At 43.6% G+C, this 25,697-nt stretch overlaps 2 protein-coding genes across 3 annotated transcripts in view; one reads left to right on the forward strand and one right to left on the reverse strand.

Annotated features, from left to right (window-relative positions):
- The first annotated feature begins 615 nt into the window (after positions 1–615).
- acvr1ba (activin A receptor type 1Ba) lies at positions 616–15,900 on the forward strand. The gene is made up of 9 exons (XM_071516691.1): positions 616–771; positions 9,667–9,903; positions 10,042–10,299; positions 10,798–11,028; positions 11,304–11,471; positions 11,669–11,825; positions 12,379–12,503; positions 12,622–12,752; positions 13,346–15,900. Exons 1-9 carry the CDS (start codon positions 681–683, stop codon positions 13,469–13,471), a joined length of 1,524 nt encoding a protein of 507 aa, XP_071372792.1. The 5' UTR covers positions 616–680; the 3' UTR covers positions 13,472–15,900.
- Positions 15,901–16,231: 331 nt separating this feature from the next.
- kmt2d (lysine (K)-specific methyltransferase 2D) overlaps positions 16,232–25,697 on the reverse strand; it is a 32,025-nt gene continuing 22,559 nt past the window's right edge. For both annotated transcript variants that reach the window (XM_071516693.1, XM_071516692.1), the window contains exons 41-55: positions 25,540–25,689; positions 25,262–25,426; positions 24,991–25,138; positions 24,825–24,906; positions 24,555–24,727; positions 24,232–24,356; positions 24,009–24,141; positions 23,120–23,241; positions 21,629–23,000; positions 21,398–21,534; positions 20,491–20,621; positions 19,978–20,263; positions 19,518–19,591; positions 19,304–19,412; positions 16,232–19,180 (exon numbers count right to left, since the gene is read on the reverse strand). In XM_071516693.1, the coding sequence (XP_071372794.1) occupies positions 19,088–19,180; positions 19,304–19,412; positions 19,518–19,591; positions 19,978–20,263; positions 20,491–20,621; positions 21,398–21,534; positions 21,629–23,000; positions 23,120–23,241; positions 24,009–24,141; positions 24,232–24,356; positions 24,555–24,727; positions 24,825–24,906; positions 24,991–25,138; positions 25,262–25,426; positions 25,540–25,689 (3,300 nt within the window). In that variant the 3' untranslated portion in view covers positions 16,232–19,087. The remainder of the gene's footprint in view (positions 19,181–19,303; positions 19,413–19,517; positions 19,592–19,977; positions 20,264–20,490; positions 20,622–21,397; positions 21,535–21,628; positions 23,001–23,119; positions 23,242–24,008; positions 24,142–24,231; positions 24,357–24,554; positions 24,728–24,824; positions 24,907–24,990; positions 25,139–25,261; positions 25,427–25,539; positions 25,690–25,697) is intronic.

Below are 25,697 nucleotides of genomic sequence, written 5' to 3' on the forward strand. Positions count from 1 at the left end.
ATAAATTTTTTGATTATTATTTTCAACATTATCTTTATGAATGAATCTTTTTTTTATTATTATTATTTCCAACATGAATCTAATTTGTAATCTCATAAAATTAGTCTTTTTTATGTTTTATTTTATGATTCTAATAATAATGAAAGGTGGCCACTTGGAATCAGCTTTTTCCATGAATTAAACATTTTTGTTCAAATGGGCCCAACACCACAAGCACTGACCCTGACCTCAAACAGGGATGCAGTCGAGGTAAACTCAATTTACCCATCTTTTTAATCTGACATAAATCTTTGTGACATAAATTCATAGTATAATCATAATAAGTAATATCCCCACATTATTCTAATGTTAATAATGTGGGGATATGATCTTAATAAATTAATATATTTTCTGAGAATATATTTGATTTATGTATATAATAGTCATTGTTTGCCTCCTGATGATCACGGACTGGAGGATGTAATCATTTTAGCACTACATCACTGACCTCGATGTAAGAAGAGGACAAGCACAGCACGGAGAAAACAAATGGCCCTCCCCTTTAAAGCTGCACGCACACCCCTTTAACCACGTCACTCGCCTGGCTGGCTGGCTAGTATCTGGCGGTGTGGTGTGTGGTTGGACTGTGGTTGTGTTTCAGGTCGGGCCGTGTTGATAACGACACACTTTGGACGCATTTCATGTGGAGAGATGGGAATTCTGAAGAAATGGCTCTAAAACAGATTACCTTAACGTTACTGGCCCTGTTTGGGTTAGTAGCTGTCGGTAATGGTAAGTTGGATCTGTGTACCTCTCCGGCTTTTGTCTCGATGTGTTTTGTAAGGCGGCTTTCCCGGACTGGGCATCGCCTGTTGTCGCTCATCATCATGGCGCTGTGTATCTGGGATTTGGCTAACCTTATCTAGCTAGCGTTAACCTTAAACGGCTTCGGTTTGCATGAATCAGAAGCCGGTCTGTTTGTTGGCAATTGATTGTGATTTATATTGACTGGCAATAGCCGACGTGTTAATTAATATTATTGAACATGAACCAACGTGAAGCAGCTAAACCACAACAACAACATGGTGGGTTGTTTGTTTCGAGGCGGCTGCTAACGTTAGCTAGCTAGCGAACTATCCAAAGTTGAATATTGTCAATAATATTGCTCTATTTGCTAGCTACACGACTGAAACAAAATCGTTTCATTGCATATGGCCTATGGGAAATCCAACTGGGGAATATTAATCTACAAGCCGCTGTTGATGTTGAAGTTATCTCTCGGCGGCTGTTATGCTAGATATTTACAAAACAATCTCATGTCGGCTCGTGACTATATTTGGGTGTAGTAGTTGGGTACAACAGTGTTTGATGATAGTGAATATAATAGTCAGTGTTATCAGTCACATTTTGTCAGCATTGGTTTCCACGTTGCAAACAAGAGAAACCAGTCATTCAGTGAAGGCCTAGTCTGTGCATGAAATATGTGTTTGTGAAAGTAAACAGTGGTAGTTCTTCCATTCGTGTCCATTTGTAAGGAGTGAAAAGGCTGTTTAGTGACCTCTAGCAGAAAGTGGATGCTGGCGTAGGGTGACAACAGCCGTGCATTCAGCCATCCCAGACAGAAGTCAGAGTTGAAGTCTGGGTTCATTGTGATGGAAATGTGGCAAGTGGGGTCTTTTGAGGCGCCAGTTGTGGGTCTGCCACAGCCTGAATCCTCCCTGTCTGCTGGAGCAGCTGATACCCCACTCCACACCATAAATGAGTAGCTACAGCTATAATTGGGCATATGGTGCACTAAACTTGTGTTTTGTTTGTCTCTGCAGCATTTCTACTGATCTTCGACTTTTCTCCAAAGAGACTCGTCCCAGTTTTACATGTAGTTTTAAGGGATTTTCATTTGAGGCACAGGGACATGTCTTGGGTTGGGCAGGCCCCCAGTTCTTTCGCTCTTCCTGTGATCTCCGCATTTGAAGCCGTCTTGCCTTGTTGCAACTTGCCACTCAACAGAAAAATGAGATGCTGAAAAGACAAAAATTAACCCTCTCTGCCAAAGTAAATATAATGATTGCACCACCATCCATTGGTATGGATGTATGTGGTGTTTTTAAATGGGTGAGTCATCCTTCCAAGAATCAGAGATAAAATATATTCCTCCCCCGCTTAGTTTAGATAAGGGCACGGTACACCAAGGTTGGTCAGTTCATGTAAGAACTGCTGGGAAAATGATTAGGTGCTTTTATCGCACCTGAGTGGCCAGTTTGTTTGACTGGGTTACTCCAACGTAACAGTGAAGTGTGAGGGAGAGTGGGGGAGGTTGTGTGGCCTGAGCAGACAGGGGGTGATGATGGGTTTGTCCAGCTGGCAGGGGCTGTCGTGCAAGGGGCCCATGAGTCTGTCTGGAGCCACAGTTTCACACCACATAATGGATTATGCCACGACAAGGCTGAAACCAGACAAACCTGTAAGTAGCTGGGCTAGAACAGATTCCAGGCCATTGGTGAGTGTATGGCCGTATGGGAATACTCTTTACCCACAGGTTTGATGAGTTTGTCACGTGTTGTTGACTTCATAAGGATTGCAGTCATTGGTGTTATGGGCCTTACATGCCTGTGTGACGCAGTCAGGTGCTGGGTGCATAGAACAGAGTAGCAATGTGATATGGGCACTGTGAACTACATTGACTGCCGTAAGGCAGGGCGCGTCCCTCTCTTTCTCTCCCGCCTGCTCCTCTCTCTCTCTCTCTCTCTCTCTCTCTCTCTCTCTCTCTCTCTCTCTCTCTCTCTCTCTCTCTCTCTCTCTCTCATACAATGGACCTGGATGCATTATCAGAATTTAATCTGTACTTTGTTATCTGTGGTCCCACTTCTGCTTCCGCTTGCCCTCTGCCACCTCAGGGTAGTAAAGAGAACTTGGCATGGGCCGTGTTTTTTACAGGTTAAAGGCTCTGCACTCTCATTTTGTAGCTGTTCAACACACTATCACCACTCCTGCCAGTCTCTGTCATCCCCTGACATGCCTCTCTGTAAATCAAAGAGAAAAGTCCCTACTTCTCAACTTGTAAACTGAACTGTCTACGGAGTGCAGAACCCGGCTACAGGTGCTGTTTCATGTCAAATTTGATGTGAAGGGGTTGAGATGGAAGAAGCACAGCCTAGTTAGATTAGAACATGTGTACACCTGCCTATCAGATCAGAGCCAAGGGAATGTACAGAGAAAGCTTGGAACTTATTGGGTTCAAAGGTGTGTGTGTGTGTGTGTGTCCTCACACCCCGCCTGGGCGTGTGTCTGTAAAGAGCAGAGAGTTGGACAGCGGAGGGGGAGAAATGTTGTATTTCCAGCTGGCGTAAGCTTCAGAAAGGGAAAGTTGTTTTCAACCATGCAGCAGTTGTTGTGGTGTGCTCTGGAAAGATGGAAAGATTGTTGTTGTGGCTGCTCCTTGTAGCTAAATTCTGATCAAATGAAGTAGCGCGTCTTCATCTAGATGTCTAGATTTAACGTCAAAATTTCAGGCTATTGTCTGGCCCAGCGACCTACTCCTTCGTAATGTTTCTAGGGCTGCAACTAACGGTCATTTTCATTGTCGATTAATCTGTCGATTATTTTCTCAATTAATTGATTAGTTGTTTGGTCTATAAAATGTCAGAAAGTGGTGAAAAATGACGATCAGTGTTTCCCAAAGCCCAAGATGACGTCCTCAAATGTCTTGTTTTGTCCACAACCCAAAGATATTCAGTTTACTGTCCTAGAGGAGTAAAGAAATCAGAAAATATTCACATATTATGAAGCTGGAATGAGAGAATTTTTACTTATTTTTCTTAAAAAATTACTCAAACCGATTAATCGATTATCAAAATAGTTGGCGATTAATTTAATAGTTGACAACTAATCGATTAATGGTTACAGCTCTAGATGTTTCTGTGTTTACCAACAGTTTCTGCTGTGTGGCACTGAGCCAGCCTGGGTCAGGTCAGGTCTGGAGTGGTCCGAGTCTAGTTTTCCTCCCATAATGACCAGCGTCGTTAATGACCTCCGTTGGCCCGGAGGCACAGGGCCCTAATTGCTGCAGCAGACAGCGTAGCCTCCGACTGACCCGCTCCACCATTACTGATGTTGGACCACAAGGGAGTACTCCCACCGCAGAACCAGCAATTTCACCTTTGTTCGCTCTACTTTTCCATGCCATTTATTTACGCAGGCCACTTTGTCTTTGTGAATTGAGAGTGTGTTCTTATACGTGATGGTGATAAAATGGCATCTGGCTTTTCTGCCATAATTTAAATGTAATTAGGGGGGGCTTTGTTATTGTCACGGTACACCTACACAGATCCGGTAGCTATGTGAGTTCGTGTCTATAGGGCTCAACCCGATACCTGTCCTCCATTACATGTCTCTTTGTAGAGGTGTTTGATTTGTTTTTTTGGCTGCTGTTGGAATGTAGATTAGACCTGCTCTGCCTCGTAATTCTCTGCTGGAAGGTGTTCAGTCTGCTTATCTAGTCTACTCCGGTACTTCCCAACAATGATGTGCATTGATTGAATGCTGTGATCCAGAGTTTGGCAGTTGGCAAATAGACTATTGCTTAGGGAATACAGTATTGCGGTATATTACCTACCCTATACCGAGCTGATGCTCTTAGTGCCGTTCATACCTTCTCATGTATTAGGGCTCTCTGGAGACACCATTTTAAACAGACCACACATGTGCCAAGCTTGAAAAATTAAAGAGCACTGGAAAGAAAAAGAGTATGATCGTGGAAAACAATTAAAAAATACCCAACCCTGTGATGAACATCAATATGCAAAGGTGCTCCTTTTTTGGGTAGCAAATATTTTATTTTAGGAGCATGTAATGTTGCTGTAAAACCCTGTATCTTGGTGTGTATTTGTTAGGCCTACACAATATTGGGCAGGGTGATGTGCAAACATAATATCATGATAATCATAAGAAATTATTTCTATATCAATATATAGCCTAACAATATCTGCCAACATATGCAAAATCACATTAAGTAATCAAATAGATTTTCATCGCATTGAATGGCCTGGTAATATAAAGTATGATAAAAAATCTGTAAGTTTGAAACAATATTACCCGATTTGTTTCAGATGTCATTTTGTGGAATTGGATTTTAATCAGCTTTTGCTTTTTATCATTAATTTAGACAACAGAATTGTGTGTCATAACTCATTTCAACACAATATGATTGTATTGAAAGATGATGAACAATAATATTGCAATACAATATAGTATTGCCCAACCCTACACAATAGCCAAAGTAAAATGCGTCAACAGTCATAAAAAGGCCGTAACTGGAGAACGTTGTAAATCTTATTTCTGGGCTGCTAATACGTGCAAGTGTAGGTTTGTTTGTGTTTTAAACTCATGTCGCATGGAAGGTGCATTGGCGTAAGGTACTGACGCATACTGGGGCGTTTTTTGAGTCAAGGTATACCAGTTTGAGAATTTGAACACCAGCCTCAAGTCCAATGCGAGTAGCCCATGATGTCACTTGTACGCCTCTGAATTCATATAGGGCAGCAGAGCAGACCGGATGGGATTTAGCCGAGAGGGTGGTGGTTGGTAGAGATAGTAGAAGCAGCCCAGCCCCAGAGGCTTCACTTTAGAATCAGATCAGTAATCTGACCCTGAGATGCAGACAAAGGTAATGACTTTCCTCCTTCCCCAGCATTGATTAGGGCACAATCGTGGTGTGTGTGCGTGCGTGTGTGTGTGTTGCACTCACGCTGTCTGGTGGCGTCTGCTTGTCTTGATCAGCTCTCAGTCTGGTATCTGTATGGATCTAATTTCAGCCAGTGCATTTTGGTAATGGTGCTCTGCTCCCGGTACACACGCATGCACGTACCGACTGTCTCTGTCTGCGCTGCCTAGCCCCCGGAAACCTTCTGTGTTTGTGTAACCCAGCCCCCCCTGTACCCAGCGCCCTTAAAATATTTTCCACTGACTTCATCATCTTATCATACTGGAAGGTTCACCTCTGTTGTGACAGGGTTGCTCCGTGTGAGTAGGTCTGAACAGCACATGCACACACACGCACACAAACACACACACACACACACACACATACACAACACGGTCATCAAGTTTAGTATGTAATGCTGTTTGGGGTGAGACTATTCTGTGGTTTTTAGGATCTCCCACAATGCTCTCTTCTTCTTAGCTGGGTCCAAATTAGGGAGACTCTGGTTATGGCAACAATGTTTTATTAATCCCTTCCTCACTATGTCTGCCATTTCCTGTCTCGACATGAACGGAATGATAGGAACTTCACACTAGAAGCTCAAACGAATCATCTTTGTGCTGTGTTCTCCCTTTTTTTCCCCTGTTCCCTTGTCCTGTCCTCCCCCCCTCTAAGTCAAAGTCTAGACTGGGTTTTAATGATGGTCGCAGCTGGTCACTTGGGCAGACCCCAGTCGCAGCTGGGGGGCTCTGTAAGTCCCCCTTGTTACCCTGTATGCTGCCCCCCCACCCCGTATTGTCCCGCCCAATTTGAGGCCACCCCCCACCCTGTCTGGCCCGGAGCAGCCCCAAAACAGTGGGGTTGTTACTGCTGCCCCCGTCCCCTGAGCGCCACCCATCCCCCCTCTCTGCTCCATGCTGAAGTCCGCTCCCCCACTCCACTCTGCTCTTTGTTCAGACAGGGCCAGTCCAATCCCTCCTCATGTCGTCTTAATCTCCACACAAAGGCCCAGTGTAAGGCCACCAATTATGTGGATACAAGAGCAGAGTTCACTCAAAAACCACACACCCGGCTTCTCCTCAGATCCATGTGTATTTAGGCTGGATATTAAACTCCTGCAAGTCTAGTTTTGTACAGCTTTTATGAGGAATATTGAATCCAGTGCGTTGCGTAGAGCACTGTGCAAACAACATGGCATTTGGGCAAATGCTAGTGGGCTATGATTTCTTTTTTGCACATCATTTGTTTGTATAATTTGCCAGTGCACTGTCTCCCATGACATCAGTTTCGGTTTTACCTTGCGGTTTATTTTTTGACGCCTTAGTTTCACATCATGACACGTTTTTTTTTTTTAAATGGTGCTGTCGCTTGTTTGTGTGGAAGCAAGCTACATATTGAATAGTTGAGTGAAGGCCATAACGAAAGGGAAGACTTTCCGCAAACCAAACTCTTGGTAGACCACAAACCATCCATTGCAGACTGAAGGAGGGAACGTGTGTGTTTTCAGCCATGTTCGGTTTCCTTCCTGAGCTTCTGTCTGTATGCCTGTGTGCCATCTGTCTTACCACACACACGCTCTTCTAGATGATAGATGTGCCTGTTCGTTCCTGATTGTAATGTTCTGATCAGGTCGCTGTTCTTAATTTATTTCCGTATATTGGTGCCATATGTGAGTCTGTCTGCCATGAGGCCCTTTTTTATAGCGCGTTTGATTCTTGTGAGTGTGATGTGGAGAAAACTCTTGCTCTGTTAAAATGTTCACTCGGTCTTTGACATATATTGATTCAAAATGGCTCCTGTCTGGACTCGCTGAAGATTGATTAATTTTATTGTGCCTGAAAACAAACAAATAACATGCCCACATAAATGTTTTTTTCTTGAGAAGGAGGCTAAGGGCAGGAGGGACTCAAGCCATCTGAATTTGACAGTGAATATCTAGAGTAGCCTAGCTTTGTAACCTACTCCTGTCGTCTGCCTTATTTAGTTAAACTATTTGCTCCATTAGGTTGCAGATTAGCGTGATGTGGCACAGGGCTTGTTTTTCTCTCTTTATCAGGCCCAGCCTGCTTCACCTCTGTGTAATCTGCAGGAAATTCCATCTGCATGCGAACTGTAGTGAATTTGGACACGCTCCACCAAGAGTTCCTGCCACTTTCCCGCTTGCCTCCAGGAGAGTGAGAGAGACAGACACACACACACACACATCTAACAGATGAGAACTATCACCGAAACATGGGTTCACTTATTCCACTTACATTTCCAGTTACCACTCAGTGGACAAGCATAGACACATCATCAGCAAACACGCTACATGCAAAAAATGCTCCCACACAGAATGCAAACTCCCACAGCTCAGTTGTGTGGGAACCACTCCTATGACACTGGGGTTTGTGGTTTTGGACACTTGGATGTTACATGCAGATGGTGCAATCGGTGTATCTGTCATTGTGAGGAGTGAGCTTTACTAAAACTGCACTAAGAAAAATCCTAACTCTGTGTGATTGCTCACTGGGTCCCAAGGAGTGAGTGGTAAAATCCACTGGCATCTTTTGAGAGAGACCCCAGTTGGGACAAGCAGGGCAAAGGAGTGAGCTCATCTGGTCACAGAAACCCACAGGAAAACACACAGAGGATTAGTGGAATCTTCCCACTCTTAAAATCTTTTCTTTCCTCTGGGCCGGAGATTGTCAGTGGTCCAACCAATGCTGAGCCTCTTTTTTTGCGAGAACAAGGATGGAAATTCCTCCCTGCTCTTTGTCTCCTCCCGTGTTTGAATGAGGTGCCATTTGTTCCCTGGTCTTGTCTTCGCTAAGTCCATAGTGATTAGTCTTGAGTGGTCCAGTCTTTGTTCTGGCCAAGCATCAGCACTTGGCCTGTCACGCCTCACTCACGGCCCTGTTATCTGTCAGACAGTTCGTCATTTACCTCTGACTGGGGATCAGATGAGCTCAGCCACTTCCCCTGATGTTTTTCCCATGTGAAAACTAGTCCCATAGTCCCGCAACCAGCCAGCCATGCCCGGTCCTGCTCTGCGCTCTATTTGTGAGTGGAGAACCCAGGAAGAAGTCTTTTGTCCTGACCTTACTCTAAATGAGAAGCATATGCGCTATGACTCAAAATCACATTTCAGTCCAAATCTAATCAGTTTGCAGTTCCGTGCCCTCCTGAGTTGCTCGACCTACTCTGGTTCCGATTTAGATGTGGCAGATTTGTGCGGACTTTCTGGCTCTAACCTCATTTGAGTGTGTAGATGGACCACTGTAGTTTATTATGGGGGCAACGGGAGTTCCATTGTGCCAGCTTTAATAAGTCCCTGCACAGGAGTGTGCTGTGTTTAATAAAACTCCCGTCTCATTAGCCTAAACAGTGGCAGCTCTCTCAGTCAGTCTGAGAAAGACAGAGGAGAGGAATGGAGCAGAATGCTGCATTGGGGATTTGGCAGGAGCCCTCTCCCCTTGTTGGGTTTCACTTTGTCTGTCCCACTGGGCAGGTCCATCTCCACCCAGTGTGTTTGGGTTCATCTGCAGTGGAGGATCTGATTTCAGGGCCGCCAGGGCCGTCTGGCTGCTGCTGCTAAACTCCAGGCTCTGTGTCTGCACACCACAAATGCCTACCACTGAACGGGACACTGAAGTGTTTGCATCCTGGGTTGGAATTGTGGGATTAGCTTGCCCCCTGCTGGACAAAATGGAGAAGCCCTTCTTAGGGGTGAAATGGATGATAAACATAATAACAACCTTAATTTGTGAAATAGCGTTCTTCCTTTAAAATGGTATAATGGGTAGTCTAAAATAGCACCAGCCTTGTGTAAGTTGTAATTTCATTTGATATCTAAGCTACATAAGTAGTGTTTACGAGCAAATGAAACAAACAATACTGCTCACATAGCGGTGTTTGCCAGCTTATATGTCTTTGTAAACCTTTTTCTATTCCCTCACTGCTGTCTGATAAATCTTAACTCACCAGCCCACTCTCTTTCTCTCCCCCAGCTCTACGGTGTAACTGCACCAACTGTGAGAAGACGGGCTATGAGTGCGAGACAGATGGCGCCTGCATGGCCTCCACGTACTACATCCAGGGGAAGGAGCAACACGTACGCATCTGTATCAACCGGGACAACCTGGTCCCCCCCGGGCAGCCCTTCTACTGCCTGAGCGCCGAGGGCTTGCTAAACACACACTGCTGCTACGTGGATTACTGCAACAGTGTTGACCTCAAAGTCCCTGGTGAGGCTCCCTACAAACATTGGAGCCCTTGCATTTGTATGGGGGTGCTACAGGTTTCCTGTTTCAATCTGTTGGATCGAAAGTCACCTCTGTTTGTTTCTCCATCTTCTTCCTTTTCCCTTCTCTCCTTTCTCCTAGTCCCAACGAAAGAGAGCTGGTTGACACCGGGAAGCTCCTGGGGGCCGGTGGAGCTGGTGGCTGTGATCGCGGGGCCGGTGTTCCTGCTCTGTGTGCTGCTGATGGTGGGCGTGTTCCTGTTCCAGTATCACCAGAGGGCCTACAGCCACAGGCAGAGGCTGGAAGTGGAGGACCCGTCCTGTGACCATCTCTACTTGGCCAAGGACAAGACCCTGCAGGACCTCATCTACGACATGTCCACCTCCGGATCCGGCTCCGGTCAGTACACAATGCCTGCCTAGTGTATAGACATAAACTCATAAGAAAGTTTGGATTTGGCTTTGTTCAGTTTTTTTTTTTGTTTTATTCATGTTTTTGATGTCAATCAAATAATCAAAAAAATACACTGAATACAAGCATGAGCATATATAAGCATATAAGACATATCAGTTACCAAGAGATGTCACGTCACACAGAACACATTGACAAGACAGGATATGGAAAGAAAATATTCCAGTGTTTTCAGGAAATTCACATCAAAGTGTTAACCAGGATTTCCCTTTTTTAAGGCAGTGTTTCCTTTTTTTTTATAGCAATTACAGTAACAGCACAATTGTGCAAATGCCATCCTATAAATATCCAAACAAGAGCCATTCTTAAACTGCAACACCTACTGGAAATGATCCTGGACTGGAATCCCCCAACATCTATAAAATATTGAGTCTGCAAGAAACACTGGTTAACTATTTGTTTGTGCGTGTCTGCTGCCCCCTGCAGGCTTGCCCCTGTTTGTGCAGCGGACGGTGGCCAGGACCATCGTGCTGCAGGAGATCATAGGGAAGGGTCGTTTCGGCGAGGTGTGGCGAGGGAAGTGGAGGGGAGGAGATGTGGCGGTGAAGATCTTCTCGTCCAGAGAAGAGCGCTCCTGGTTCCGGGAGGCTGAGATCTACCAGACAATCATGCTGCGCCACGAGAACATCCTGGGCTTCATTGCAGCAGACAATAAAGGTTAGGACTTGGACCCTCGATATTTACATTTTAGGCATTTATCCAGATTGATGACATTATGAGCAAGCAATAGAATAATCACGTAAGAGGGAAGTGCCATGACAAGGAGATGGAGAGGTAGAGTGGATATTTGTTTAAATTTTGTTTTATATTTTGAAATTCAATTTAACAGAGCTTAGCCTTTGTTTGAACTTTATTCCATTACTCTAATTTAATAACTCCTATATCTTTAATAGCATGTTCCCTGACTCTCATTGTTGTTTACTCTCTGTCAGACAATGGCACATGGACTCAGCTGTGGCTGGTGTCGGACTACCATGAGCACGGCTCTCTTTTTGACTACCTGAACCACTACTCCGTCACCATCGAGGGCATGATCAAACTGGCACTGTCAGCTGCCAGCGGCCTGGCACATCTACACATGGAGATCCTTGGCACTCAGGGTGAGATTCACAGGCTTGTTAAATACACACACAAATTATAACGAGTGAACAAATGAACGCAGCAGGAACACAAATCCATACAAAATAGTTATTTATATCCAGCAAGCATGCACCATTTACGCCACCCCACTCTTGAGCTCTTGATGCAGATCTAGTGACTTGATGCAGATCTAGTGACGTCACATGTTATCCTACAGGTAAGCCTGGCATTGCTCACCGTGACCTCAAGTCTAAAAATATCCTGGTTAAGAAGAATGGCATGTGTGCCATTGCTGACCTGGGTCTGGCCGTGCGGCACGAGTCCATCACAGACACGATCGACATAGCACCTAACCAGCGCGTGGGCACTAAGAGGTACCGGTTTCCCCATTTCTCTCTCTCTCACACACACACACACACTCTCTTACACACATACATAATCATACATCAGGGTTCCCACAGGCCTTGATAATCCTTGAAGGTTTGTGGATTTGAGAAAAATAAAATAAGGTCATAATGTGTCTTTTTTTGTTTTAAATGGATGGATAGCCTTGAAAGAGCTTGATTTCTTTTTTTTCCTAAATTAAAATATAGCATTAAATTCATCAATATGCCTCAGCTCTCCATCCTAGGATCAGCACTTCATATCCTGAGGAAAACCCTATGATGGATATTTGTGTTGATATAGCAGCAGTTTTAAAATGATTTCACCATGATTTCTTGACTTGACAAGATCATGAGTAATAAATGAGGCCTCCATGATGTCTAATTTTGACCAATGTCGTGTTACCCCACAACATGCCAATTTTGAGTCCTTGAATTTCTCCAAACAAGTGAGTGTGGGAAGCCTGACTCATTACCCAATAGTTGACAAAATCTCACTTGGTGCTGTTACTCATTACTATGCCGTCCTTTGTGCCCATCCCAGGTATATGGCTCCAGAAGTCCTGGATGAAACCATCAACATGAAACACTTTGACTCCTTCAAGTGTGCCGACATCTACGCCCTGGGCCTGGTGTACTGGGAGATCGCACGTCGCTGCAATGCTGGAGGTAAGACCCAGTAACGCATGCTGCTGAAACAGGAATACTCTTTATGTGGTTGTAATGTAGCACTGGACAAAACTGTGAACGCAGTGACTGAGCAGGCTTCCCCCGCTGTGCGCCGCAGGTATCCACGAGGAATACCAGCTGCCCTACTTCGACCTGGTGCCCTCTGACCCGTCCATAGAAGAGATGAGGAAGGTGGTGTGTGACCAGAGGCTGAGGCCCAACGTGCCCAACTGGTGGCAGAGCTACGAGGTAATTCATACTGATTGACTGGTTTTACTGAAAATACAGATTCAGATTGAATGGGTTACAAAACTAAAAAAAGATGATGTTTTGGCCATGAAATCCTCCATCACCACTTTAATTTCTGTACTTTAATTTTCTTTTGTGCTGTTGATGGGAAGAATATGACATCTTTTGACATCAAATAAAAAAAATCTGATGCTATATAGGTAGGTAGTTGGCCGTTGCAATGTAGCAGTAGAAGTCCCTGCAATTTTGGGGTGAAGGGGAAATTATTCATTATTTCTAAAATACTGTATATCCATCTGGTGGTCTAATTTGATCAGTCCAGGAATTAAGTTGCCCTCTATCCTATAAAAAGTACCATAACTCATTTTGTTCTATTGTTTCATAATGTATGTATGTATGTAATATCGTAGGTATCACTTTTTTTTGTTAGATGTCTCATTTTAGAATACAACTCAATTTTTTTGTAAATATAACCCATTTTCTGAGATGGCAGAGAAACTGGAGCAGACCGATCTACTTGCAGCCTTTACTAACGTTTTGACATCAGCTGTGTCTTCATCAAAGCTATAACCCGTCTTCTCTCTCCTGCCCAGTCGCTGCGTGTGATGGGGAAGATCATGAGGGAGTGCTGGTATGCCAACGGAGCGGCCAGACTGACGGCCCTGCGCATCAAGAAGACTCTGTCCCAGCTCAGCGTGGAGGAGGACGTCAAGATGTGAGCGGCCGGGGCGGCGGAGAGGGCCAGGCGGCAGCAAAAGGCACGCTGGAGACGCACAACCAGACCACACTCCCATAGGAAACAAACACTAAAGACAGACTGCAAATGAAAACCCTGCCAGTTTTAAAGCCACACTCCAAGTTGTGACAAGGCCTACCTCACCTTTTTAGCCAAAACTACTGAGAATCACCCTCCCTTCCTTCCTGTCCTCCCCCCATCCCACCTCCCTCGTGTTTCCCCCCCACCTCCTCCTCCCCCCTCAGCCCCTTCAACCCCCTTCTCCATGGGCCACAACACTACAGCACTACCACTGTTAATATCATCACACCCAACCTTTTTTTTTTTTCCTTCGTTTTCATTTCCCATGGCAGGAATTATTACTATTGTACAGTGACGGGATTTTTGTTTTGATATTTTTTACCTCTCTGAAATTGTCCCATGATGGACTAACCTTGTCCAGAAGAGTCAAGCATGTTGTGGGTTTTGTTAAGTTAAAGAATAATCCAGATGACGTATTGTCCTGTTGTCCGTGCAACGTCACATTCTGTTGCTGCGAGTGTGTGGGGAGAGAGGCTGGAGCACTGTTTTCCTAGAGTATTTCTGTCGTATGTAAAAAGGCATCAGACATGTTGCCTGGACTACTAGCATGTTTCAAAGAGACTGCAGACACGCTGATGTCCTCTAGGACAGGCTGTAGTTCATTTGACATCATCTGTTATTGGACATTTGGTAGTTAAAGCATGAACAGACAGATTGTTTGTCCCCCACTTGAATAGCCCACAAAACAGAAATGAGTTTTACTCAATTGTAGCCGCCTCATCCTGTGTGAAACCTGCAGGTATCGCATACCGGATGGGGTCCAGTTCTGATGTTAGTTTGAAACGTGGCAGGGATAATGTTTGGGATGATTTATTTTTATTTATTTGTTGATAGTTTTATTTCATATTGATGAACACACTGTGAGATGAGATGTGACAAGCCAGTGTCTGATATGAAAATTCATGTTCTAGTTCAGTCCCAGTCTTCACCATATTATAGACGATAGATTAGGGGTTATTACATTCATTTAATAAGATACTCAGTTCAAATATGGATGTTACCGTAACCTCATTGGTGATAGGCAATGACATCATGCACACTGAGCAAATAAGAGGCGTATGAAATGGCAATGAAAAATACTGTTTTTTAAATATATTTTTGTGTTTTGTGTAAAGACAACATGATGGGTGTTTTCTTTTGACTTTTACATTAGACACTACTGATGATGGGTACATATGATTTGTATATAAAACATGCATTTTTCCTTTTTATGCCACAAGCACCAGTTTGATATTTGAACAGTGACTTTGCTTGAATGGTACTTTCAGAAGTCTGTCGTTTGATCTATCTGCATGGTTTCTAACTGTGCCAGGAAATGGACTGTCATCTGCTGGATTTTTATTTTTCACTTGCTACTCTTCTAGCAGTTTGGTGGTACTACTGATCCCAGTTCATTTTGCTGCAAGTACTTTTTATAATTGTTGGAATTGCTTGTTGAGTTCTTGTCAGAGCTCAGTAAACCAGATCTGTTTTTATGTCCTCTGGGGTGGCATCTCCTTTTTGTTGACACTGGAATATTTAGGAGCATCATGTAACCTTGAACTCTAATCTTGCCAATGGCTATTTATTCAGAAATAAAGATAAATTCTGACAATTCTTCCAATTGGATCAGATCAAACGTGTTGTTGGATGTGAAATGTGATTCAGAGCTTCGGCCTCCTAAGATGGACATGCTGTAAAGTGAAACTGCATGTTGTCATGCTCCTCTGTGGTCTGCAGCTACGTGAAACACGAGTCTGTTTGTGTTTGCAGACAAGATTATGAAAGTATTACACCGGCAGTTTGTCATCCTTGGGCTCTGCACTGTTATGTCCACATGGACTTGGGTTAATGTTGTTAGCATTATGTAATGGTTATTAACACTTGAACCGGGAACTGTACAACCAGAATCAATGTGTCATGGTAGTACCTTGTTATGCATGCTGTCTCAAACACTGGGTCCTCAGTCTCCGCTGAGGTGGTGAATTACAGTAGATGAACTTAGACTTGTCTTTCCCTCTGCCTACCTGTTGTTTGTCTTGTTTTTTTTGTTTTTTTTAAATATAATTTCCTTTTTGTTGGGATTGTTGGGCGTGTATACCCCAGAAATGTTGCTGCTACTGTAACATGGGTAGAAGTTCAGCAGGCGGAGCGCAGTGGAGAGGGAGCCGGGAGGGCAATGGGAGACTGTTGTCAGGTGAACCAAAATGTCAAATACTCCTGTCCATGTTTGGTTTGTTGCCATGGGTATTTTACCATCAGACGTCCTGTTCATAAGTAATACTTCAAGATTTCAAAAATCATGTCATGCAAATCTTTTCAGAATTAGTTCAAAGGTGTATATAGATGATATACAATAAATACCTTTTTTTCTTATCGGAGGCTCTGTTGTTTAAATGTCCTGCTCCTTTATGAGGTCATGCAGTGTTTTCATTGTCAACAGGGGCGTCAGATGTTGAACCGTCTTATGACCCGATTTAACGTCCATAGGTAGACATCCACTATATAAACTTTGGGCTTGACATGAAATAGTTTGCAGATCTACACCAGGTTTTAACCTAAAAGGAAGAATGAGGAGACAATTATACCAATTTAATGCATACGCTGATGCTACTTAAGTTTTTGTGCTTCGCAAAACAAAAAAAGTAACCGAGACATATTTAAAATGCATTTTATTTTCCTTTACAAGAAATAAAAGCAGACAAAGAAATAAGATGATGGGGAAAGGGAGGGGAAAGCTGTATATAAAGAGATGCAACCTCTGGCGTCCTCAAAAAAATATGTACAATTCAAAATAATATCCATACAAAACATGCCACATACAATAAAAATGATCATTATATTTATTCATATTCCCTAAAAGTATCTCTGCTGTACAGATGCAACATCTTTTTAAAAAGTAGGTTAGGTTAAAAAAAACCTTCAATTTGAGCAAACTCTTTATTAAATTATAAGATATGCAGAGAACTTAAATTAAGATTCAGAGAAGGTAAAAATTATTCAGGCTAAAATCCAGTGAGCGGCATAATGTCTTGTCATGGTCTTCCCTTGAAATAGAAACATACCAAAAAATATATATATCACTGCCTCAGATACTTGATCAATATCTACCACTTTAGAGAAGTTCTCCATTATACTATGAGAGTGCAATCCATTACCAGGTAAGTATGGGATTAACTTTGAGTATTACATCATAACATACATTAGGCCAAGTAACCATTTCACAAGGTTTACCAACACATTCACTTCTATAGGGAAGATATAAAAAAAAAAAAAAAAAAAAAAAAGCAAAACACACATCAAGATTTTCCATTCAAAGAGTATACTAATCCAATTGTAACCAATTAAGGGACAGGTTTTGGTAATCAACGAGCAGTAGCATAAATAAAAAGAAAAAAACAAAAACACATGAACAATATTACATAAATACACAAATGCTATGCACCATTGTACTGCTTTATGCAATAAGTGATTTTCATGTCTAATAAGTATGACTTTCCACATGGATCCTTTCGCAAACAGTTTTGTAATTACCTCGGCTTCTCGTCCCAACTGATTGGAGAAGACCAGACATTTTCACATACCTATTTTAACAAACTTGTCTTTGAGAGCTTATAGCAAAAACACTAATAGAAAAACAGGTAAATGCAAAACACTCTGGTTCATATACATATCAAGATATTAGTTTGCCATTTTACATATATTTATATATATACACAGCTTTATCTTTATGATAAAATGATATCCAGTGGTTGAATTTTCTCAATTTTATTTCTCTACACTTTGACTTTATTGATTACAAAGGGGTTGGATAAAGAGTTTGCTGTCCCCTAATGCATATATATACAGTTTGTACAAGTTTGCATTTTTAAATCATGTGAGGTCTTAGGTTAGGGGAAGGAGGAAACAAAGTAGTATGGGAAGGTGGAGTTTTAGTAAAGCTCCCTTCTTTAAAGACTTATTTTTCATTCATCTTACATAGAAATGAAAACAAATGCCCTTTTTTTCCAATAAGTCTCCCCCTGCCATCAGTTCAGCCTAAAGAAGACGGTACCACCACTAGAAAAACCACACTACAGGGAAGTAGATACACTGTAGGCTGTACTCAGGCAGAGGAAGACTTACTACAGTAAATTTTAACAACAGTCCACTACATGATACAGAGAGGAAGAGGCATGATTCAAGGTTTAAGGTTGAGTTGTGAAAAGATTGAGTTGTTAGGGAATAAAAAGTGTTTTTTAATGGGATAATAGTCGTGCATCCACCGGCTAGTTTTCATCAAGTGGAACTTAAATGCATGAAGCGACAAGCAAATGTTTCCTTTACTCGGTTAACTTGAACTTGACAGTCTTGCTGAAAGACTTAAGTATCCTCCTGTGATCCTAAAGCCATTTACTCACACCATTACTCTGTCTTAAGCAACTTAAAAAGGTGGATGTTATTGTGCTTTCACACAGCATGGTTTCTAGATGCATAAATAGAGAGAACAAAAAAAGCTACATGAATATCCAGGATGATCTGGTGGCATACAGGACACCTACTAAGCTTCTGATTGTGATCTTAATGCAATATCTTATCAAAACTGTCATATATTTCCTCTGTATAAATAATTCATGAATAATAATAATTATGTTGGCTCATTATTGTAAATCGTCATCAGCATAGAGTAGATAGAGCAAACCTGCTGCTTAAGATTCCCTGCTTGTCCGAGAAGGCTAAGCCCGTAAAAACATTCCCCCTTTCCCCCCCATTCCACAGTAGCAGTTAACAGTTTTTATACAAAGCAGTCACTTCCCACTAAATCAATGAGGTAGACTGGGTCCAACTAACCCACCTTTAGACTCCGTACAGTCAAAACATCTGGTGCCTCTGGAGCCACAGGTCAATAGCATCTCAACTTTTATATTAACTTACATCTTATCCATCGATCATATGTAGTTCTACACAAGAGCCACATCAAGATTGTCTAGCTAGCCAATATCCATGTTGTCTTCATTGATGACTTGATGGGAAAGTGTCTTTTTCCTGGGAGGTGAGGGGGAAGTGGGGTAGGAGAGGAAATAGGTCCGACTTAAAACATAAAAATGCATTAGTTCGTTCTTAGTATTTAAAATGGCTTTTTGTCGAAGCTCCGGGTGAGCTCTGCGCTATGAGTATTGAGATCAGACAGAAGAATAGGATCAGAATCATTTGGTAGATGTTGAGGATTGTTTCCAGCCACTGTCAGCTTATCGAGAGCAGTAGAGGGGGGAAAGGGTTGCTTTTGGCTGAGGAAAGGATAATTCACTAATCCAAAACAGAAAAGATCGTCCCACCGTCAGGCTGCCGTTAGTGGAGGTGGTCGGTTGCTTTTATCGGTTAATGCTCTTCAAACCTTTGGCTACAGGTGTCAACGCTTTAGTCTTTCATTGATGGAGGCCTGTCTTCCTCCGCGTCTTTCAGAACAGCTTATGCACTGGGTAAGTAGGATTCAAAGGCTTTGGCGCAGGAGTGTTCTGGCACCAGTGAGAAGGGAATTCTCCATCGTTCTTTCTCCCCGTTAATTCATCCACTTTCGGCAATTCCAGGCGCCACAATGGCAAGGGATCTTGTGCTGATCATCCTCGAAGTCAAACTGATAGTCGTAGGTCAGCTGAAATGAGGAGATGGAGATAGTTAAAGGCTGCCTAGATTATTCTGTTACGTTAAAAAGTTACACAAATGATAGTGAAATGAAATGGATATGTAAGGTGGCCAGGTTTCTAATGCACTGCACCTCTTCTCCCTTAGGGATCCTGCGACTGGAGATGATGATGATCTTGTCCTCTTTGTCAAATGTTACAACCTCTGCAACACAGTTGGGGGCACAGGAGTGGTTGACATAGCTGGAGAGGAGAGAGAGAGAAAAAAAAGTCAGTCATAGATTGGTCAGGAAGGAATGCGTTAATCAACAGACAGGAACGAATGCGTTTTCACACAGCAACACTCACCGAGCTGGGCCGCCTGTCAGCGTGGCATCTATCACTTGTTCGTTGTTGATACGGAACATGTAGATCCCACGGTTCTACAGTAGAAGTAAACAGAAACGATTTGATCCACTGAAAGAAAATGCTGCTATTCCCATAGTTCCTGCATGTTCCTGACCTAGATTTCCATAGTTCCTGCATGTTCCTGACCTAGATTTCTTGACTGGATTGGAAGATTTTGGTCTGTGTTCAATGTGATACATGTTGATAGTGGCCAGGCAATATCGCTTCCTCACTGAAAGCTATTCCTCACAACAAATGTAAAGTAACTGTGGATCTACAACTACCTAAAACGTGCCATCGTGTATCTGGACAGAGCAATTCCCAAACTTTAAGACCTGGAAATGAAAAAATTGTTTTTTCATGCATATTCAGAGCTTCATAGGAACCCTGTATTTTGTAACAGAGCGTTCAGCTGATGTACCTGCTCTTCGTAGATCTTCTCACGGCGATTGGCCACCTCGTTGCGGATGACGGTCCCGATATACTCGATGACCATGGTGTGCTTCTCCAGATCCTTGGCAGCGTACAGACCCAAGCCTTGAATGCGGGAACGTGCCAGATACACGTTGTTCTTCCACTCAGTCTTCAGCCTCCGGTACTGGGAGGACTTGGAGTGGACAAACTGCTTGCTGTATGGCGTGTTGATCTCCCCTGTGAAGGTACTCTGGTAGGCCTTTGACATGCTGGTGCTGTTTAGGGTGTGAGGCCTTCAGACACAAACAATATGAATGAATATGAATATTCCAGTCCAATGGTGCATTACTGGCATTTAAAAGCAATAAACCACTGGAGGCCATGCTTCACAGTGATTTTAGAACAGCCAAGAGGGTTTTACTCCACTTCACGTTATGCCTAACAACTCCTTTTACCTGTCCTAAAAATCACCGTCAAGCATGGCCTCTCATGGCTTATTACTTAAATAATGTTGCCTTACCTCTTGCAGTGTGTGGGGACCTTGGGCTCAGAGCGAGCACAGCCGGTGGGGTTGATCATGAGAGGAAGCTCCATCAGAGGGTGGCGGCCATAACGGAACTGGTAGTTCTGGCAGTTCTCCACTCCAGGCAACTAAACACAACACAAACACCACCAATGTTAAGCATGGACTTTGTTTTAGTCCAACTGAATCACAGTATGGTAAGTAAATCATTTGAGCCTATGTACCCTATTGGTCACCAACAACTTTTAGGCTGAATTTAATAGGTTTGGTCAGATTTATGTCTGATGAATGGTTGTGATTGAAGGTTAGCAATTCTTGACGACCATCTACAAAGAAGGTACACATGGATTTAATGCTCACTGCATACACTATGAGCTCATAAAAATTGTATCTTTATTTCATATTAAAAAGTGGTATAAATAATACATACAAATCAAACTATACATCTCATTTATCAATACTATTTGATTTATGCAACAATACAGATTCTGTTCAATGCCATGGCGCCTGGATAGAAATGGAGGGAAAGGACGTGACCGGAAAGAAGGAGAAGGCAGGCAGGTATAGTACTTTCTCAGTAAGAGAAATTGTGGGAATTGTGTTAAGACTAGTTAAGATTCATAATTACGGTCAAATCTTCGCAGAAGTACATCTGTACATCTATGTTCTATTAAGTAGATAACGCTCAACAGTGATCAGACATGATTTGTAGGAAATTATTGGAAAATAACTGCTATACATCATAGTGAAGTTTGATAGTACAAAGATCTAGAGTGAAGTGCCTCATCCCCTGACTGACCTACATTTGCCTCTTGATAACCAATATAGATTATATTGGGGTTAAATTATCTAAATGGGAGAGAAAGCAAATAATATTTGTGGTGTGTTCTGAGGAAATTCTTACCGACTCAGTGATGCGCATAACAGCATGGACTGTGAGCCCATACATCTCCTCTCCCTTGACATGGTCAGTGAACAGCTTCAACATGGCTGATTCATCCCGCAGCTTTGCCACCTGCTGTACCACCCGCTCCCAGATCCCTGAAGAGAAAGACGGTTAAGGGAGTTATTTTAAGTTCTGAGTACATGGGAGATCTGTCATAACATGAAGTGGGGACATTTTTTAAGGTCGTACCCTCTGGATTGGGGTCACGGTAGTGCAAATCCTCCATGCCGTGCTCCAGAATGCGCACCTCAAACAGGGGTCGGCCATCATGCTCGCTGATGCGGCAGCGGTAGCGACAGCGCTTGTTGGGCACACGCGTGCTCCAGTAGATGCGTGTAGCCTCATAGCCGACAGGGAAGATGGCAGTGGATGAGTGGAAGTTGGCCATCTGGGAGGGCAGGAGCTGGCCAACAGCGTGAAAGATGAGGCCACCGACACGGAACAGGTGGATGCGGTCGCCTCGCTGTAAGATGCTGGCAATCTGCTTGACCTCATCACGCTCGATGTAGACACGGCGGAAGACGGCAAAGGTGCTGAGCTCCTCTTCACTGGGGCCCTTCAGCTTGTGCTGGGTGCACAACATGGTCTTGTCCTTAAAGAACATGCAGCGTGCCCGGATGGCACAGGCAAAATGGTACACATTGGGACAGCGCAGTCTGTTGCAGCTGTTGGTGGCACCTGTCTTCTGGCAGTAAGCGCAGCGGGTGCGCAGGCCACGACGCAGGGCCACCTCCACATTGATAAGGGCACCGCCCTGTGTCTCGTACACCTCAGTGGACCACAGGGCACAGTTGAGGTGCACCCACAGGTCCACGTCAATGTTAAGCAGGCGGGCAGGCCCATCTGTGGCCCCATCGCCTTCCTCGTGGCAGAAGCAGCATTTGCGTTTATCTCGAGGCAGCTTTTCCGGCCGCAGAGTGATGCGCAGGCGCTCCATCAGCTCAGACACCTCACGGCTGTTCTCCTTCTTAGAGCCACCCTTACGGATTGTGATGACAATCTGAAGACGCTTCCAGCGAATCCCCTTCCACTTCTTCACTTTGGGTTGTACCACCTCCGCATCAGGGGAGAGAGGCCTGCGCTGCTTGATGGCCTTGGGGGAATCCTCCATGGTGGTGGGGGAATCCTTTGGAGGGTCTGCTGGCTCGGCAGCTGAGTCGTCCTCCTTGGCAGCAGAATCCAGACCATCTTCAGTAGGAGCAGCAGGATCAGGAACTGTGGAGGCAGCAGCTGGATCAGTGGCTGATTCTGGAGCAGCTACACCAGGCTCTGAACCATCAACTGGTTCAGCATCAGTAGGAGGAGCGATAGTGGCCTGCTCAGGCTCAATCTTGATCTGGACATTGGTGGGACTGGAGGGAGAGGGGGAGGGAGAGGCTGATTTTGTGGAAGGTTCAGCTTCACTAGTTGGAACTGGAACAGATGGGAGAGGAGGTGGAGGGGAAGGTGACGGAGGTGGAGATTCCTCCACTGGTATAATAGGAAGGTGGCGCACATCTAAGTCGTTCACATTGGTTGTGTAACAGTGCTGGACCGGTTTGTCCTCTTGCTCGGGAAATTCCTGAGAGAAAAAGTGCATGCATGAGATCTATGTGTACACCATGAGCATTACACAAGGCTCTCAATGTAAAAAAATACCTTAATTAAAACAGAGTTCTGCAGAGATCTGTACTGACTGACCTGTTTGATGAGTGAGAGAATGTCCACTTGTTTCTTCAATGTGCAGCCTGGTAGAGACACATCAAATTGCCTCAGCCACTCATCCTGACTAGGTGAAGCACTGTCCTTCACACACACAGCCCCTGAAAAACATCTTACCATTAGATTCTGTTTCAATCAATCGAACAATAAACTTCCAAAAATGCTTAAGGACAACAACTCAAGTATATGAATGAGTGTCCCAAGAGGTGTTTATCTCATCACAAAATGACAAAAATGATAATGTAGGACAAGTAAAAATTCTGTAAAATGATAAACAGTGTAATATAGATTATCCATGTCAGAAGTAAAGACTTGACGTTGTCATTTGCTCGACTGTTTTCTCAATGCTCTAGGCCAGCAAAATATTGATTTTTAGTAGCCAGCTTGGGCAGTGATAAAAAAAATAGCCTATATTTGGTTGGTTTGTTTATGAAATGATAGGACAGAACAATTATCGTGTTGGAAAACACTTTCCTCTTTGCGATCAAGCATGCAGAATGCCGATAAGGCGATTTGGACTAATTACATAGCAACCTCAATGCAGCCTTATTCTGTGAACGCAAATGTCCAATCGCAGACTAGTAGACCAAAATGCATGCTTTTCAATAGAGTTGTGGTTTATTATTATCCAATCATATACATGCATGAACATACAGAGCACAACACCAGTTTGACTGTCTTGTTTATGTTCCCAAAAAATATCAGACAGCTCCCAGTTCCCAAAATCATAAGCCATTTTAGTCAGGAAAGTTAATCATAAGCCATTTTAGTCAGGAAAGTTAAAGGAGATTTTCATCAAAAAACTAAGAATACGGCGAAATGTTAAAAAACAGTGTGAAAATTAACACAGGTCCCAGGACGCTGGTACCTGATTGGTCGGGGCCTTTCCCAGGCCCAGCCACTCTGGGCATGCCAGGGCTAGGCGGAAAGGTCACCTCGTAGGAAACTGGCATCCTTATGTTAAGCAGCTGGGCCATGGCCACCATCACATGGTTAAGATTCTGGACAAAAATGAGAGTTAAGAGTTTTTCTCAACTTTGCATGAAGATAAAGAAGGTTAAATAGGGTGCAGTGATAAGATGGGGTAGTACCTTAGCTGCTGCAGAGGACAGTGTGAAGGTAACCGCCACCTCGTTGCTTTTGGCCTTGTCCCAGTGGTTGGATGTGGAAACTACCTTGCCATCAGCTGCTTCAAATGGTTTGTTCTCTGGGAATGCTAAACATGTGATGAGAAAATGTGCATTCATCCATTTTGACAGCTTGCATTTCAGTTGGCGGTTGGCATTTATTTCTCAATAGAATGCTACTCATTTCTCAAGTGTTTGAAGGGTTTCTCCAAAACATGCTGATAAATATATGAGTGATGTTAGCTATTTTTGTGCCAATCACATTAAGACCGTTGTCGGGTTTGTACCTGGGATGGCAGTGCGAGGTATGAGAGGGATGATGGGGGATATTGCTCTCTCTGTCTCCTCCTCTTTGGGCTCCCGGAGGCGAGGGAAACGTGGTGTTTCATCGCCTACGTTACTCTCAGGAGATGATGCTGGGATGATGCTTTCTGGAGCGTCCTCATCATCACTCTCCATCCTGTGACAAAGATATTTCCTAAGCTTACAGCCACTCAGCAATATTAATTCCATGCATTTTGATTCACACAGGATTCAGATTATACTTAATATTATACCTGATGTCCTCATTCTGGTTATGTGGTGGAGTGGGGAGAGCTGCTAGAATGTCCACACTCTTCACCTCCTCTGTAACAGAATCTAGAGAGAAAGTATATGGCACATTAATTTTAGACTAAATAAACAAGGTCAACATTCATCTAGGCTAAATCACTCATTGCTTACCCATAGGTTCCTCTGTGGACTCTGTCCCTTTCTGGCCCTCAGACAGCTCCTCCACAGCAGTCACCCCATTAAGCAGCTTGTGCTGTACTGAAGGTGGTGGTGTGGGGGGCAGGGAGGATGGGGGTGTTGGTGGGTTGCTGAGGTTACTCTGTAAAGACACCAGTCATCATCATCATAAAATGGCTTTGTTCTTCTTCAAGTACCATCATTGGAGAGCCAAATGCTACAGACTGCCAAAGCCAATTATAGACATGCTGCAGTTTAGTGCTACCTTGGTGAGCAGCTGAGAGTAATAGTCTGGGATGTTGTCCAGCACTGCATTTCCAAAGGAGCCCTTGAGCTGGGCCTTGCCATTGGCTGGGCTGCTTCCAAAAGGGGCAAAGAGGTCCAGACTGGCAGTGATGGAAGGTTCCATCAGGGGCAGCAGAGAAAGGCCCTGGATAAATGGTAATGATATCGGTAAATGACCGTTAGTCTAAATGACAATTGTTACCAGTCAAACACCAATGGCCAAATCAATTAAGAAATACATTTATATTCTCCTCTGACCTGTTTCAGTTGTTTCATCAGGGCTTCAGCACTTTTTCCAACGTCTTCCTTCTTGTTCTTCTTGCGAGAGTTAGGCCCTCGTTCTCCAGTTGTCTTATTAGTGCGCTTGGCCTTTGCTACAGGAGCCCTTTTTGTGATGGACTGTAGATCCTGTAACA

Source organism: Centroberyx affinis, unplaced genomic scaffold (assembly GCF_046629955.1).
Source record: "Centroberyx affinis isolate AG114_WGS23_722 - 3 ecotype Tasmania unplaced genomic scaffold, CSIRO-AGI_Caff_v1 ptg000428l_1, whole genome shotgun sequence".
Lineage (NCBI taxonomy): Eukaryota > Metazoa > Chordata > Actinopteri > Beryciformes > Berycidae > Centroberyx > Centroberyx affinis.